Here is an 18412-nt window from a genome sequence, read left to right on the forward strand (position 1 = left end):
CGTTGTCATATTTCAATTTATATTTTATACATGCATGACAGAATGTATCATTAAAACCGTGGAATTCACGACATGTTGAGGGGAAATCACTATTAGAGATGATACAGAGGATTCTCTAAAGAGGATCAAATCCATAAACAAAATATTGAAAAGTTGAGAATCTTTGCCTTAAACAAAAGTGAAAATGAATGGTCTTCTTACTTCATCTTACTCTGTCACCAACACTAAGTTTTTTAATTATAATAAGTTTGTTAAAACATAATTGCATATAATGTGCTAGTCACTTCAGTCGTGTCTGACTCTTTGCGACTGAAAGCCCTCCAAGCTCCTCTGTTCATGGGATTCTCCAGGCAAGAATACTAGAGTGGGTTGCAATTTCCTTCTCTAATATGGCATCCCAAGTGATTCAGTGGTAAAGAATCCACCTGCCAAAGCAGGAGACACAGGTTCAATGCATGGGTAGGAAAGATAGATCCCCTGGAGAAGGAAATGGCAAGCCACTCCAGTATTCTTGCCTGGAGAACCCCATGGACAGAGGTGCATGGCAGGCTACAGTCCATGGAGTCAGAAAAGAGAGGTGGACACAGTTTAGTAACTAAACAACAACATGTAATATACTGTATCCATTTAATGTGCAAAAATTGAAGAAATTAAAATGTCATTTTAAAATTAAGACTATATTCTGCTAGTTTCCATTGTATGCAACTTGAGAAAGTCTAAAATAAGTTTTACTGCTTTGTTATGAATTTGTTTTAAATGGTTCATAGCAATACAGGCATACCTCAAGAAACAAGAAAAAAGTCAAATAAATAACCTAACCCTACACCTAAAGCAACTAGAAAAGGAAGAAATGAAGAACCCCAGGGTTAGTAGAAGGAAAGAAATCTTAAAAATTAGGGCAAAAATAAATGCAAAAGAAACAAAAGAGACCATAGCAAAAACAAACAAAGCCAAAAGCTGGTTCTTTGAAAGGATAAATAAAATTGATGAACCATTAGCCAGACTCATCAAGAAACAAGAGAGAAAAATCAAATCAATAAAATTAGAAATGAAAATGGAGAGATCACAACAGACAACACAGAGGTACAAAGGATCATAAGAGACTACTATCAACAAGTATATGCCAATAAAAAGGACAATGTGGAAGAAATGGACAAATTCTTAGAAAAGTACAACTTTCCAAAACTCGACCAGGAAGAAATAGAAAATCTTAACAGACCCATCACAAGCACAGAAGTCGAAACTGTAATCAGAAATCTTCCAGAAAACAAAAGCCCAGGTCCAGATGGCGTCACAGCCGAATTCTACCAAAAATTTAGAGAAGAGCTAACACCTATCCTACTCAAACTCTTCCAGAAAATTGCAGAGGAAGGTAAACTTCCGAACTCATTCTATGAAGCCACCATCACCCCAATATCAAAACCTGACAAAGATCCCACAAAAAAAGAAAACTACAGGCCAATATCACTGATGAACATAGATGCAAAAATCCTTAACAAAATTCTAGCAATCAGAATCCAACAACACATTAAAAATATCCTACACCATGACCAAGTGGGCTTTATCACAGGGATGCAAGGATTCTTCAATATCTGCAAATCAATTAATGTAATACACCACATTAACAAATTGAAAAATAAAAACCATATGATTATCTCAATAGATGCAGAGAAAGCCTTTGACAAAATTCAACATCCATTTATGATAAAAACTCTCCAGAAAGCAGGAATAGAAGGAACATACCTCAACATAAATAAAGGTATATATGACAAAACCACAGCAAACATTATCCTCAATGGTGAAAAATTGAAAGCATTTCCTCTAAAGTCAGGAACAAGACAAGGGTGCCCACTTTCACCATTACTATTCAACATAGTTTTGGAAGTTTTGGCCACAGCAATCAGAGCAGAAAAAGAAATCAAAGGAATCCAAATTGGAAAAGAAGAAGTAAAACTCTCACTGTTTGCAGATGACATGATCCTATACATAGAAAAACCTAAAGAGTCCACCAGAAAATTACTAGAACTAATCAATGAATATAGTAAAGTTGCAGGATATAAAATCAACACACAGAAATCCCTTGCATTCCTATACACTAATAATGAGAAAACAGAAAGAGAAATTAAGGGAACAATTCCATTCACCATTGCAACAAAAAGAATAAAATGCTTAGGAATATATCTACCTAAATAAATTAAATTTCTATATATAGAAAACTATAAAACACTGGTGAAAGAAATCAAAGAGGACACTAATAGATGGAGAAATATACCATGTTCATGGATTGGAAGAATCAATATAGTGAAAATGAGTATACTATCCAAAGCAATTTATAGATTCAATGCAATCCCTATCAAGCTATCAATGGTATTCTTCACAGAGCTAGAACAAATAATTTCACAATTTGTATGGAAATACAAAAAACCTCAAATAGCCAAAGCAATCTTGAGAAAGAAGAATGGAACTGGAGGAATCAACCTGCCTGACTTCAGGCTCTACTACAAAGCTACAGTCATCAAGACAGTATGGTACTGGCACAAAGACAAAAATATAGATCAATGGAACAAAATAGAAAGCCCAAAGATAAAGCCACACACCTATGGACACCTTATCTTTGACAAAGGAGGCAAGAATATACAATGGATTAAAGACAATCTTTAACAAGTGGTGCTGGGAAAACTGGTCAACCACTTGTAAAAGAATGAAACTAGAACACTTTCTAATGCCATACACAAAAATAAACTCAAAATGGATTAAGGATCGAAACGTAAGACCAAAAACTATAAAACTCCTAGAGGAGAACATAGGGAAAACACTCTCCAACATACATCACAGCAGGATCCTCTATGACCCACCTCCCAGAATATTGGAAATAAAAGCAAAAATAAACAAATAGGACCTAATTAAACTTAAAAGCTTCTGCACAACAAAGGAAACAATAAGCAAGGTGAAAAGACAGCCTTCAGAATGGGAGAAAATAATAGCAAATGAAGCAACTGACAAACAACTAATCTCAAAAATATACAAGCAACTCCTACAGCTCAATTCCAGAAAAATCAATGACCCAATCAAATAATGGGCCAAAGAACCAAACAGACATTTCTCCAAAGAAGACATACAGATGGCTAACAAACACAGGAAAAGATGCTCAACATCACTCATTATCAGAGAAATGCAAATCAAAACCACAATGAGGTACCATTTCACACCAGTCAGAATGGCTGCGATCCAAAAGTCTACAAGCAATAAATGCTGGAGAGGGTGTGGAGAAAAGGGAACCCTCATACACTGTTGGTGGAAATGCAAACTAGTACAGCCACTATGGAGAACAGTGTGGAGATTCCTTTAAAAACTGGAAATAGAACTGCCATACGATCCAGCAATCCCACTGCTGGGCATACACCCTGAGGAAACCAGAATTGAAAGAGACACGTGTACCCCACTGTTCATCGCAGCACTGTTCATAATAGCCAGGACATGGAAGCAACCTAGATGTCCATCAGCAGATGAATGGATAAGAAAGCTGTGGTACATATACACAATGGGGTATTTTCAGCCATTAAAAAGAATACATTTGAATCAGTTCTAATGAGGTGGATGAAACTGGAGCCTATTATACAGAGTGAAGTAAGGCAGAAAGAAAAACACCAATACAGTATACTAATGCATATATATGGAATTTAGAAAGATGGTAACAATAACCCTTTATACGAGACAGCAAAAGAGACACTGATGTATAGAACAGTTTTTTGGACTCTGTGGGAGAGGGAGAGGGTGGAATGATTGGGGACAATGGCATTGAAACATGTATAATGTCATACATGAAACGAGTCGCCAGTCCAGATTCGATGCACAATACTGGATGCTTGGGGCTGGTGCACTTGGATGACCCAGAGGGATGGTATGGGGAGGGAGGAGGGAGGAGAGTTCAGGATGGGGATCAAGTGTATACCTGTGGCGGATTCATGTTGATATATGGCAAAACAAATGCAATATTGTAAAGTTAAAAAATTAAAAAAAAGCATCAATTCTTCAGTGCTCAGCTTTCTTTATGGTCCAACTCTCACACACACACAAAAAATGTGATACCCTGACGTCAGTTTTCTTATTTCATAAGGTAATGTGGGATAGGAAACATAATTTCTGAGGGATGTAGTGAGAAAAAAATGAAATCTGTAAAACTATTTGTGTAGACCAAAGAAGACATTCAAGGGTATGGTGTGTGTATGTCTGTGTGTTCTTTGTCCATATTTTTCTCTCAAATAAACACATTCACATACATGTGTATAAATGCACACAGATTCATTTATAATCCCATATAGTATGTTGAGGGAAACATTTAAAGAGAATTGGATGGTAAAGAAATGAAAATAATTAATGTTAGACTTAAGATAAATGTCAAAGATTGTAGAAATGTTGACAGACACAAAGAGAATGTGTGACTTTACTTTTGATATGAATTATCTACCTTAATGACTCAAAGTCAGAACTACATCTATATTTAAGGAATTTGTAATTCAATTCATCAGAAATGGGGCAAAATATTCCTGAATTGACTTTGATTTTCTTCTTTTAATGTGGGACTTCAACACAAAATACCTTGATCTAGGGGAAACTAGATGGCTAAACTGAGAAGCTTAAAATCATTTCCCATGAGCCATATGTTATTGGATAAATGTGTATGTTACATTCCTACTGTAACTATAACAAATTACTATACTAGTGGGTGCAGAATTAAAGCTCTGGAGAACAGAAGTTGCTTTCCCTCTCACTGGACTCAAGGCAAATGTATGTGAAAGCTGAGATGCATTTGGACACTCCAAGAAAGAATGAACAGCCTTACTAGATCAACTTCTAGTGGCCTCCTGCATTCCTTATGTCATAGTCCTTTCAGCATCTTCAAAGCCAGCAGCACGGCATCTTCAAAGCTCTCCCTAGCTACAATTCTTCTTCCTCTCTCCTCCACATTTAGAATACCATTGCCATTACTTTTGTTGTTCAGTTGCTAGGTTGTATCTGACTCTTCAAGACCCTATGACTGGAGCACGCCAGGCCTCCTATCTTTCACTATCTCCCAGAGTTTGTTCAAATTCATGTCCACTGAGTCAGTGACTCTATCTAGCCATCTCATCCACTGCCACCCTCTTCTCCTTTTGCCTTCAGTCTTTGCCTTTGCATATACCAACCTGGATAATCCAAGCTAATCTCAACAGAGAATGAATGATCAGAAAGTTTTTTATCTGCTACCTTTATTCCCCCTTATACAAGCTAACATATTTAAAAGTTCTTGGGATTAGGATGTGGACAGCTTTTTCAGACCATTATTCTGCCTACTATAAAGGGTTTTCCTGATGTATATAATGTGATGTCATTCAAGAGCTGTTATATGAAGACGTGAACACAGAATGCATTACAGCTATGGCAGTGAGTAAAATCTTTTTCTTATAAAATTATATACAAAACTGATATTGGGTACAGAAGATGTAAAGTATCACCTATACCCTACTGTAACACAGTGTGTGCTAAGTTGTCTCAGTAGTCCACCAGGCTCCTCTGTCCAGAGGATTCTCCAGGCAAGAATACTGGAGTGGGTTGCCATACCTCCTCCAGGGGATCTTCCCAACCCAGGGGTCAAATCCACATCTCTTACATCTCTTGCATTGGCAGGCAGGTTCTTTACCACTATCACCACCCAGGAAGCCCATATTGTAACAAAGGACCTTAGCCTTATTAAAGCGTGCCCACAAACCAGGACCTGCAGCATCACTCGGGAGCTTGTTAGAAATGCAAGGTCCTAGGGCTCACTGCAGACCTAGTTGGTCAGAATTTGTACTTGAATTAGAATCCCTGATAATCTGTATGTGCAAGGACATAAAAGAAGTGCTGGTATAAAATGGGTTTTCTCACCTTCTCAGGGTTAACATTTGTGGCAGGACAATTATTTGTGTCAAGTGCTATACTGTTTATTATGGGGTTTTAGCAGCATCCCTTAAAACACTGCCAAATATCCCCAGGAGCAAAATCATCTCTGATGGAAAACCACAAACCAAAGTTTGAGAACTGGAAACATTCTTATGGAATTCCATTCATGACTCCAACCTGAAATAGGCTTGCAATTTTCAGTAGAAAATTACATACAGCAGAACTTTAGATACTTCTGAATTCTATACCTGAAATGGAGGATGGAGTTATAATAGTGCTACCTCACAGAAAGTGGTTCTCTGAAAATTAAATCAGATAATCCCTCTAGTGTGCTAAGGTAGGTTGTGGTGCTTGAAAGTACCAAAATATGCATCATAACTTACAAATATTTTTAATTAGGAGCTAATCAATTCCCCTTAACTTCAGAAATAAGTATGAAGTCCTATCTTCCTGACCCAGGGATCAAAGGCAATCTCCTTCATTGCATACAGATTCTTTACTGTGGGAGCCCCCAGGAAAGCCCATTTAGCATACTCAATTCCCCTTCACTTCAGGAATAGGTCTGAAATTCCTAGTAGAGTTAGTAAAAGTGTCAGGAAGGGGGGACGTGCACTGCTCAATATTTTACATCAAAGGAGCAAAGTTGGTCCTCTAATAAAGAGGGTAGTAATAATTTCCTAAGGGTATCTTGGGCCATGCCCCCACCACAAGTCAGTGCTTTGAAGAACCAAGGAACCTATGCAAGAGAATTGCCTCATTCTCATAGGGCTGATAACCTGCTCTCCTGAGAAACAGAAAATCACCAGGAAAAAAAATTTTATTTCTGTCCAGATCAAGTTCCACAGGGAAATCCAGTGTTTATATGTTATTGTAATGCAAGGGAAATGCTTCTAATGAGCAGATTGTTGTTTAGTCACTAAATCATGCCCAACTATTGTTAGGACCCCATGAACTGTAGCCCACCAGGCTCCTCTGTCCATGGGATTTCCCAGGCAACAATGCCGGAGTGGGTTGCCATTTCCTTTTCCAGAGGATGTTCCAGATCCAGGGATCAAACCCATATCTCCTGCATGGGCAGGTAGATTTTTTACCACTGAGTCACCTGGGAAACCCAACGAGCAGATATTGAGCTGTAAATATCTCCTCTGCTGCATTCCCTGAGTCTGTGTAACCTGAACATGAATGAGACACAGCTGTAGTTTTGGAGTCCTATGTCTGACTAAAGGATCAATGAGTGACCCCTTCCTGCTGTCTTACTGGGGAAAGAGTTTCAGATTTCATCATCAGACATCTGGGAAGAGATTCAGATTTCCACACAAAAAAACTGTCTCAGAGTTCCCATGCAGGTGAGTCCAAGAGCCCAAAAGACACTGATGGAAAAGGTCAGAGGAAGGAAATTCAAGAATGCTTACCTGACATCACCTGAACAGCTGCTCAGCCCAAACCAGAGCCCAGAGACCACTGTGGTTGTTAGCTTGCTTGATTAAATATCAAGGTATCTTTATGATGCTAAAAAGAAAAGTGAACACTGAATTCAATAAGACAATGCTAAGTGTTACCCACCACATGATAGGAACGAAAGCCCAATTATGAGAGGCATAAAGTGCTTCCAGTAAAAGTAGAACATATGTCCAAGCATCTTCCTAATTAACTGGAGTAGAGAAATAGGGTATTAGTTGTGCAGTGTATAAAATAAAGTGAAGGCATTTCTTTCTAACTTTTAAGATTGGATATTTGACCATATCTCCAAATTGATGAGAAGGATCCACACCAAGGCATGCCTGCAAATACATCCTTGCAACTACAGTACACATATTTCACAGTATAGGAAACATATGTCAGAGTGTCTTCTGTGAAATACATGAAAAAAAATTAAGATGTAAAAAGGAGTATGCTAATGAGGTTAAAGTGAAGTGTGAAAGTTGCTCAGTCGTGTCCAACTCTGCGATCTCATGGACTATACAGTCCATGGAATTCTCCAGGCAGAATACTAGAATGGTAGCCTTTCCCTTCTCCAAGGGATCTTCTCAACCCAGGAATTGAACTAGGGTCTCCTGCATTGCAGACAGATTCTTTACCAACTGAGCTATCATGGAAGCCCTAAAATACTGTAACACTTTGTATTTCTGCAGAAAACTCAGAGACTCAAGAAAACCCTTGCTACTATTTTGAAAGTTCTCACCCCAAAATATGACAGATCTTTAAGGTTTTCCCAGGTCTATGATATGAAAGAGATTTCCTATGGCTTTCTTAAACTATACACTGAATTAGAGCAAAGATTTATATATTTGATCACCTTTTTATTTACCTATTACTCATACATCCGTTTTTAAATTTTCAACCTTTCAAATAATTTTTACAAATGACTTTTGTTCAATTGACTTTTGGGCATACTTTTGGCCATAATATTTTAAATTTATTTACTTAAAAATGTTTATTATCTTACTTCTGAGTTCTTTTCCTTATTTAAGGTGCTTGTGCCCACGCTTTGTTGTTCAGTCACTCAGTCATGTCCTACTCTTTGTGACCCAATGGACTGCAGCATGCCAGGCTTCCCTGTCCTTCACCATCTCCCAGAACTTGCTCAAACTCATGTCCATTGAGTTGGTGATGCCATCCAACTATCTCGTCCTCTGTCAACCCCTTCTCCTCCTGCCTTCAATCTTTCCCAACATCAGGATCTTTTCTAATGAGTTGTCTCTTCGCATCAGGTAGCCAAAGTCTTGGAGTTTCAACTTCAGTATCAATCCTTCCAATGAATATTCAGGATTGATTTCCTAAACAGTATGAAAAGGCAAAGAGATATGCCCACGCTTATATTTTATATATTTAGATATCAAGGCATTATTCTTATGCTGAAGTTGTAATCTCTTTAATTTTTTGTAAAATGTTAGGAGGAGGAAGAGAGGCAAAGTTTTTTTTGCAAACAGTTCTTCAAATAAATATGAAAATGGCACAGGAAAACCATGTTCTTCTATCTGATTTTTAAAATGACCAATTTCATTTTATATTCATTGTATGTTTTAAACATCCTTTTTTGAAGTTTTGGTTTTTTCCCATTCTTTATTTTTCTCTTGGGCTACACATTTCATACACCTATCAAACCATAAAGATAATATTATTTTATTCTTTCTTTGGATTAATTTATTTTTTCTTTTTAATCATTTTTCTGGGCATTAAGCAAATATAAGAGAACATGAAATTTCACCGTAACCAAAGAAGTTTTTCTTCACCACAGTCTCTCAGGGATCATTTGAGCTTATTAGATCTTTTTACCCCCTGACGTCCATTTTCTCTATATGTGTGTGTCTATATTTCTCTGCCTCTCCTTCTCTGTCTCTCTCTTTCTCCCTCTGTCTCTGTCTCTGCTTCTCTCTCTCTCCCTCTCTCTCTCTCTCCGTGTGTGTGTGTGTGTGTGTGTGTGTGTGTGTGTGTGTGTGTGTGCATGCACGCACACGTGCTTAGTCACTTCAGTCATGTCCAACTCTGTGACCCCATGGACTGTAGCTGACCAGACTCCTCTGTCCGTGGGATTTTCCAAGCAAGAATACAGGAGTGAGTTGCCATTTCCTCCTCCAGGGAATCTTCCTGACCCAGGGTGCAAGCCAATGTCTCTTGAGTCTCCTGCATTGTCAGGCAGATTCTTTACTATTACACTGAGAAGCCCAAATATATATACATACATATTTCTTAAAATCCAGGTTTTGAGAAAGAATATAGATTCATATACAGACACATATTCACTTAACAACTCTTTATGTATGTTTAATACATGGCATAAAAAAAGCAATGCTAATTTCAAAGCACAAGTTTATTGAACCTGGGAAGTTTGACAGTGGACGTTCTGGGTGCCTTTTGTACATAACCTGATCTGATTAATTTGAGCTATTTTGACCTCTAACTTAATCAGGATAGTTAGGGGTGAAAAGGATATGTTAGTAACAGCCTATGAAGCCAGGATGTACTGTGTGTGTGTGTGTGTATGTGTGTGTGTGTTTCTGTCCCTGACTTGTGGAGTGTGAAATGTCCTCAAAGCAAGGATACTGAGCTCACATATTCCAAAGTGACTCTTACACAAAGAGACCAAAATTCAGTCAAAAGAAGGGATTCACTTAAATATACAGGTCACCTTTGCAACAATTTCATAAAGCGCTAGGGGAAAATAGTGTGGATGAGGGGATCCTTGTGCCTTGAAAAGTTAGCATCAGCTAGGCCACCTTTTTTTTTTTTTTAACATCCTCTGACTTCATTTCTCCTCACTCTCCCTCCTGTCCATTAATCTCCCCAAATTTGCTTCCTTTTTTTTAAACATAAATGTTATGAACAAATACACTAGAGGCTTCTGCAATGAATGTATATCCTGCCTACAGTACAGTTTTACTGATATATTCATAGTTTTTTTTTTCTTCCTTTAGGTCTCTAACCAAATGTAACTGTATTTTCAAGTTTTTCTTGAAGCCACAAAAAATAGCACACCCTCTTTGCTTTGTCCCTTAAACCTACTGCAGCCATCTGACATGCTACATATATTGCATATATTTTTAATTAGCTTATATTATTTTTTATACCTGGAATTTAGGAGCTTTTTGTTTCTCAGAACCCTGTACTTATTGCCTTGACGGCACCTGGAACACTGCCCAAGTCAATTTATATTCCCCAAAAGAATGAAAGAATTTCTCATTAAAACTATGGAATAGTAAAACAATTGTACTACAATAAAAATTAATTTAAAATAAAAAATCAATTTAGAAAAATTAACTTGAAAAGTTAAGAACAGAAAACAGAAAAAAAAAACTGCAGAATACATGACATCTTGAGTAAAAAGGTAAAAGCACTAGTTTGCTAGTGAGAGAAGGCACAGACAATTCCTAAAGAGGATCAAATACATGAACAAAATATTAGCAATATATTGTGACATAAAATTATATTGTGCTTAGTCATGTCCAACTTTTTTTGACTCCTTGGACAGTAGCTGCCAGGCTCCTCTGTCCATGGGATTTCCAGGCAAGAATACTAAAGTGAGTCACCATGCCATGCTCCAGGGGAACTTCCTAACCCAGGTCTCCCACAATGCAGGCAGATTCTTTGCCATCTGAGCCATCAGGAAAGTCCTCAGAAAATTATAAATGGTAGCATTTCAACTGTGTGGTTAATGTCATTTGGTGCAAAAAAAAATCACAATATTAATGTTTTCCTTGTAGTCACCTCTATCACATGGCACCGAGAAACATAACAAGAGATTCAGAATTTTTGCTTCTGGGACTTTCGGAGAAAGCAGAACTGCAGCATCTCATATTTGGACTTTTCCTCTCCATGTATCTGATCACTGTGTTTGGAAACATGCTCATAGTCCTAACTGTCAGCTCAGACTCCCACCTCCACACCCCCATGTATTTCTTCCTCTCCAACCTGTCCTTTGTAGACATCTGTTTCACCTCCACCACCATCCCAAAGATGCTGTGGAACATCCAGACACAGAGCCAAGTTATAACTTATGAAGACTGCATCACCCAGATGTTTTTTTTCATGCTATTTGCAGGGTTGGACATCTTCCTCCTGACAGTGATGGCCTATGACCGTTTTGTGGCTATCTGTCACCCCCTGCATTATACAGTCATCATGAACTCCAAAATATGTGGAATTTTGGTTCTGGTTAGCTGGATCATCAGTGTCCTGGATTCCTTGTTACAAACCTTAATGGTCTTAAGGCTGTCCTTTTGCAAAGAGGTGAAAATCCCTCACTATTACTGTGAAGTCAAGTTGTTGATCCAACTTGCCTGTTCTGACAACTTTCTTAATGACATGGTGATGTACTTTGCAGCTGGACTTCTAGGAGTTGGTCCCTTTGCTGGCATCCTTTACTCATATTCTAAGATAGCTTCTTCCATACATAGAATCTCATCAGCTCAGGGGAAGTATAAAGCATTTTCCACCTGTGCATCTCACCTCTCAGTTGTCTCCTTATTTTATTGCACAGGCTTAGGAGTGTACCTCAGCTCTGCTGCTACCCACAGCTCACATTCAACTGCAACAATGTCAGTGATGTACATTGTGGTCACACCCATGCTGAACCCCTTCATCTACAGTCTGAGGAACAAAGACATAAAGAGGGCTCTGAACACTTTCTTTAGAACGCCACCTAGAAAAGGATAACTTGTCTTCCACTGAGGAAGGGCACATGATTGAAGACTTCAAAGCCTCAGAGTCAGAAATTGCAGATCTTTAATGAGATACTTTGATCAGATTGTGGAATTCAAACTTGCTCCTTCTATTTATTTCCTGGAGTTTCCACTTATTTGACCTCAACGCCTCCCTACAATTTCTGTAACTAGCTTGATTAAGCTTGTGAGGTCCCTCATATCTAAAAGATTTTCCCCTTTCTGTTTTCTCCAACTCTCAAATTTATCCTCACCCTTGGATCTGAAAAATTGGGGAATTCACATTTATCATAGGGTTTATCACATTTATCATAGAAGGGTTTCTTTTTTTAATTGAAGAAGAGTAGTTTACAATGTTGTTAGTTTCAGATATACAGCAAAGTGACTCAGTTATACATATACATAAATTTTTTCAGGTTATTTTCCCTTGTACTTTATTACAAAACGTTGAGTATAATTCCCTGTGGTATATAGTACATCTCTATTTGTTATCTATTTTATATATAGTAGAGAAGGCAATGGCAACCCACTATAGTACTCTTGCCTGGAAAATCCCATGGACGGAGGAGCCTAGTGGGCTGCCGTCTATGGGGTCGCTAAGAGTCAGACAGGACTGAGCGACTTCACTTTCACTTTTCACTTTCATGCATTGGAGAAGGAAATGGCAACCCACTCCAGTATTCTTGCCTGGAGAATCCCAGGGACAGAGGAGCCTAGTGGGCTGCCGTCTATGGGGTCGCACAGAGTCGGACATAACTGAAGCGACTTAGCAGCAGCAGCAGTGTGGATATGGAGTCGGACACGACTGAGCAACTTCACTTTTCACTTTCATGCATTGGAGAAGGCAATGGCAACCCACTCCAGTGTTCTTGCCTGGAGAATCCCAGGGACGGGGGAGCCTGGTGGGCTGCCGTCTATGGGGTCGCACAGAGTCGGACACGACTGAAGCAACTTAGCAGCAGCAGCAGCAGCAGCATTGTGGATATGTTAATCCCTAACTCCTAAATTATTCCACCCCCTACCATTTTTCTTTGGTAATCATAAGTTTGTTTTCTATCTGTGGTATATTTCTCTTTGGTACATAGGTTCACTTGCATCATTTTTTTAGATTTTACATATAAATGATACCATGTGATATTTTTCTTTGTCTTAGTGTGATAATCTCTAGGTCAATCCATGCTTCTGTGAATGTCATTATTTTATTCTTTTATGGATGAGTAATATTCCTCTATATCTGTACCACATACATATGTTCAATAAGTTTTATTCTCCTCATTAAGATTCCACTGTGTTCTTCAGCTCTGTGTCCATAATGCCTACCACAGCCGCAGCCACTGGCAAAAATAGATTATTGAATATACCTGTCTTCATGTAGATTCCAAAAGTGAAAGTGGAGTCTCTCAGTTGTGTCCGACTCTTTGCGACCCCGTGGACTGTAGCCTACCAGGCTCCTTAGTCCATGGGATTCTCCAGGCAAGAGTACTGGGGTGGTTGCCACTTCCTTCTCCAGGGGATCTTCCCAACCCAGAGATCAAACCTGGGTCTCCCTCATTGGAGGCAGACGCTTTAACCTCTGAGCTACCAGGGAAGCCCCAGTAGATTCTGAAGGTAACTTAAATTTGAGTAGTTTGTCAATAAATACATGAAACATAAAGAAGAATTTTTAAATATACTTTACACTGCTGTGCAAAATATTTCTTTTTGAAGCTGTACATCTACTCTTCATATTATGGAAGATCAATATTCATGTGAAATGGATTTTATATATTGGAATGAAATAGTTGATGGCTTATCTATGGGTTTGTATTGTATTATCTTCCTGTTTCTGCTTGAAAACTTCCAGTACTTGCCTATACATGAATCTTTCATTACATGTAATCTCTCTGTCTTTTTATGTGTGTGCTTGTTGTTGTTATTTTTTTAGTTGGAGTATAATCACTTTACAATGTTGTGTTAGTTTCTGCTGTACAACAATGTGAATCAACTATACATATATCCCCTCCCTCTTGAGCTCTCCCCCATTCTTCCCATCTCAACCCCTCTAGGGCATCACAGGGCACCAAGCTGAGCTCCCTGTGTTATAAAGCAGCTTCCCACTAGCTATTTTACACATGATAGCATATATATGTCAATGCTACTCTCTCAGTTATTCCCACCTTTTCTTCTCCCTCAGTGTCCACAAGTCTGTTCTCTACATCTGTATCTCTTTCTTACCCTGTAAGTAGGTTCACTGTAACATTTTCTAGATTATATATATATGCGTTGCTGTTTAGTTGCTAAGTTGTGTCCAACCCTTTTGCAACCCCATGGACTGTAGGCCACCAGGCTCCTCTTCCATGGGATTTCCCAGGCAACAATACTGGAGTTGGTTGCCATTTCCTTCTTCAGGGGATCTTCCCAACCCAGGGATCAAACCCATCTCTCCTGCATTGACAGGTGGATTCTTTACCACTGATCCACCAGAGAAGCCCCCATATAAGTGTTAATATATATTTCTTTTTATATTTTGATTACTTCACTCTGTATGACAACTCTAAGTTCATCCACATCACTTACAATTGATTCAACTTCATTCTGTTTTATGGCTGAGTAATATCCCATTGTATTCATGTGCCACATCTTCTTTATCCATTCATCTGTCAATGGACATCTAGGTTGCTTCCACGTCCTGACTATTGAAATAGTACTGCAATGAACATTGTGCTACATGTGTTTTTTGAATTATGGCTTTCTCAGGATATATGTCCAGTAGTGGGATTGTTGTATCTTATGCTAGTTCTCTTTTTAGTTTTTTAAGGAACTTCCATACTGTTCTCTACAGTGGCTGTATCAATTTACATTCCCACCAACTGTGTAAAAGGGTTCCCTTTTCTCCACACCCTCGTTAGCATTTATTGTTTGTAGATATTTTGAAGATGGTCATTCTAACTGGTGTGAGGTGATACTTCATTGAGCTTTGATTTGCATTTCTCTAATAATGAGTGATGTTGACCATCTTTTCATGTGCCTCTTGGCCACCTGTATGTCTTCTTTGGAGAGAAATCTATCTTGGTCTTCCACCCATTTTTTGCTTGAGTTGTTTCTTTTTTTTTTTTTTTTTTTTTTGATACTGAGCTTAATAAGCTGTCTCTATAATTTGAAGATTAATCATTTTTCCATACTTTGTTTGCAAACATCTTTTCCCATTGAGAAAAAGTTGGAGGTTATATTTTCATCTTGTTTATGATTTCTTTTGGTGTGTAAAAACTTTTAAACTTACTTAGGTCCCATTTGTTTATTTTTGTTTTTAATTTCATTACTCTAGGAGGTAAATCAAAAGAATATTTTGCTGTGGTTTATGTCAAAGAACATTCTGTCTGTTTTCCTCTAAGAGTTTTGTAGTGTCTGGTCTTTAAGTCTTTAATCCATTTGGAGTTTATTTCTGTGTATGGTGTTAGAAAGTGTTCTAATTTTATTCTTTTACATGTAACTGTACAGATTTCCCAGCACCACTTATTGAAGAGGCTGTCTTTTCTCCATTGTATATTCCTGACCCCTTTGTCATAGATTAAGTGACCTATGGGTTTATCTTTGTACATGGGTTTGTCTTTGGACTTTCCATCCTGTATCATTGGTCTATATTTCTTTTTTTGTTCAACAGCCATACCATCTTGATTACTGTACCTTTGTATAGCTTGAAGTCAGGGAGACTGATTCCTCCAGTTCCATTTTTCTTTCTCAAGATTGCTTTGGCTCTTTGGGGTCTTCTGTGTTTCCATACAAATTGTAAGATTTTTTTTGTTCTAATTCTGTGAAGAATGCCATTGGCAATTTGATAGGAGTTTCTGTACTGAATCTGTAGATTGCTTTGGATAATATATTCCTTTTCACAATATTGATTCTTCCAATCCAAGAACATGGTATATTTCTCCATATGTTTGTATCATCTTTGGTTTCTTTCATCAATATTTTATAATTTTTTGATTACAGGTCTTTGCTTCCTTAGGTAGGATTTTTTTTCCTAGGTGTTTTTTTGTTGTTGTTGTTATTATTTTTTTTCAATGGTAAATGGTATTATTTTTTTTTCAATGGTAAATGGTATTATTTTTTTTCAATGGTAAATGGTATTATTTTTTGTTGTTGTTATTATTTTTGTTTCAATGGTAAATGGTATTATTTCCTTAATTTCTCTTTCTGCTCTTTTGTTGTAGTGCATAGGAATGCAAGAAATTTCTGTGCATTAATTTTGTATCCTGTATCTTTACTAGATTCATTGATTAGCTCCAGTAGTTTTCTGGTGGCATCTCTAGGATTTTCTATGTATAGTAACACATCATATACAAATAGTCTCAGTTTTACTTCTTTTTTTCAAATTTGTACTTATTAATTTCCTTTTCTTCTCTGATTGCTATGGCCAGGACTTCCAGACTATGTTGAAAGTGGTGAAAGTGTACATTCTTGTCTTGCACCCAATCTTAGGGGAAATAGTTTTTCACCACTGAGAATGTTTCCTGTGGGTTTGTTGTATATGACCTTTATTATGTTAAGGTTCATTCCCTCTATGCCCACTTTCTGGAGAGTTTTTTTTTTTTTTATCACAAATGAGTGGTGAATTTTATCAAAAGATTTTTCTACATTATTGATCTTTACCTTTGTTTTCTTTGCTTCTATTACATTTATTTCTACTCTGATCTTTATTGTTTAGTCCCTTCTAATGACTTTGGGTTTTCTTTTTTCTACTTTTGCTAGTTGCTTTAGGTATAAAAAGTTAGATAGTTTACTGGAGATGATTCTTGTTTCTTGAGGTGAGATTGGACTGCTATAAACTTCCCTTTTAGAACTGCCTTTGGTACATCCCATTGTTTGGGGCTTTCATTGTCATTTGCTTCTAGGTATTTTTGAATGTCCTCTTTAGTTTCATCAGTGATTTCTTAGTTATTTAGCAGTGTAGTTTAGCCTCCATGGGTTTGTGTTTCTTACAGTTTTTTCCTGTAATTGATTTCTAACCTCAGCATTGTGATCAGAAAAGGCTCTTGCTAAGATTTCAATTTTCTTAAAATTTCTAAGGCTTGATTTGTGACCTCAGATATATCTATGCTGGAGAATGTTCCATGTGCACTTGAGAAGAAAGTGTGTATTCTGCCTCTTGCAGGTAGAATGTCTTATAAATATCAATTAAACCTATCTGGTGTATTATATCATTTAAAACTTGTGTTTCCTTATTTATTTTCTGTCTAGATGGTCTGTCCTTTGGTATAAGTCAGGTGTTAAAGTCCCACACTGTTATCCTGGTACTGTCAATTTCCCCTTTTACAATTGTTAACATTTGTTTTGAGGTGCTCCTATATTGGGTGCATAAATTCTGTCTTTTCTAAATTTTGTCATAATAATAAAAGGAGCAATGTATTGAAAAGTTATCATTGAGCCATGAAAGATGCCAGGATTGTTGGCCTCTGGAGGAGAGGAATTCAATGTGGGGCCAGTGACAAGGTTTGATCACTCGGAGCTTTTGTGTGACAAAGTTTTATTAAAGTATAAAAGAGATAGACAAAGTTTCTGACATAGATCAGAAGGGGGCAGAAAGAGTGCCCCCTTTTCTAGTTTTAGCAAGCTGTCTTATGTCTGTTAAAAGGCTATTATTTAGAGGCGGTCCTAAGATGGTGGAGGAATAGGACGGGGAGATCACTTTCTCCCCGACAATTTCATCAAAAGAACACTTAAACCCTGAGTAAAATCCACAAAACAACTTCTGAATGCCAGCAGAGGACATCAGACACCCAGAAAAGCAACCCATTGTCTTCAAAAGGAGGTAGGAAAAATATAAAAGACAAAAAAAGAGACAAAAGAGGTAGGGACAGAGCTCCATCCCGGGAAGGGAGTCTTAAAAAAAGAGAAGTTTCCAAACACCAGGAAACACTCTCACTGCCGAGTCTGTGCCGAGCCTTGGAAGCACAGAGGGCAACATAATAGGGAGGAAAAATAAGTAAATAAAACCCACAGATTATGAACCCAATGGTAACTCCCCCAGCAGAGAAGCAGCACAGATGCCCACGCCCACCACTAGCAAGCAGGGGCTGAGCAGGGAGGCGCGGGCTGCATTGCTTAGACTAAGGATCGGGCCTGAATGCCCCTGAGGGTAATCAGTGCGAACTAATTTGGGCTAGCAAACCAGACTGTGGGATAGCTACCACGTGAGAAGCCCTAAGACACCACCAGGCCCATGCACAGAACAAAGGGCGGAACAAAACTAGCTGGCTGCAGACCTTCCCCCTCTGGTGACAGGCAGCCAGAGCTGGAAGGGGGCAATCGCAGCCCCAGAAAGACATTATCTATCAAACTGCAAGCAGGCTTCT

General features: G+C 38.1%; 1 protein-coding gene across 1 annotated transcript; it reads left to right on the plus strand.

The window, feature by feature from the left end:
- Positions 1-11136: 11136 nt before the first annotated feature.
- LOC113896472 (olfactory receptor 7A17-like) lies at positions 11137-12075 on the plus strand. Its single transcript, XM_027548643.1, has one exon. It carries the CDS (start codon positions 11137-11139, stop codon positions 12073-12075), a length of 939 nt encoding a protein of 312 aa, XP_027404444.1.
- The last annotated feature ends 6337 nt before the right edge of the window (positions 12076-18412 follow it).

Source organism: Bos indicus x Bos taurus, chromosome 7 (assembly GCF_003369695.1).
Source record: "Bos indicus x Bos taurus breed Angus x Brahman F1 hybrid chromosome 7, Bos_hybrid_MaternalHap_v2.0, whole genome shotgun sequence".
Lineage (NCBI taxonomy): Eukaryota > Metazoa > Chordata > Mammalia > Artiodactyla > Bovidae > Bos > Bos indicus x Bos taurus.

Coding starts and splice junctions, on each gene's coding strand:
- LOC113896472 (XM_027548643.1), top strand. CDS start 11,137: ATGGCACCGAGAAACATAACAAGAGATTCAGAATTTTTGCTTCTGGGA.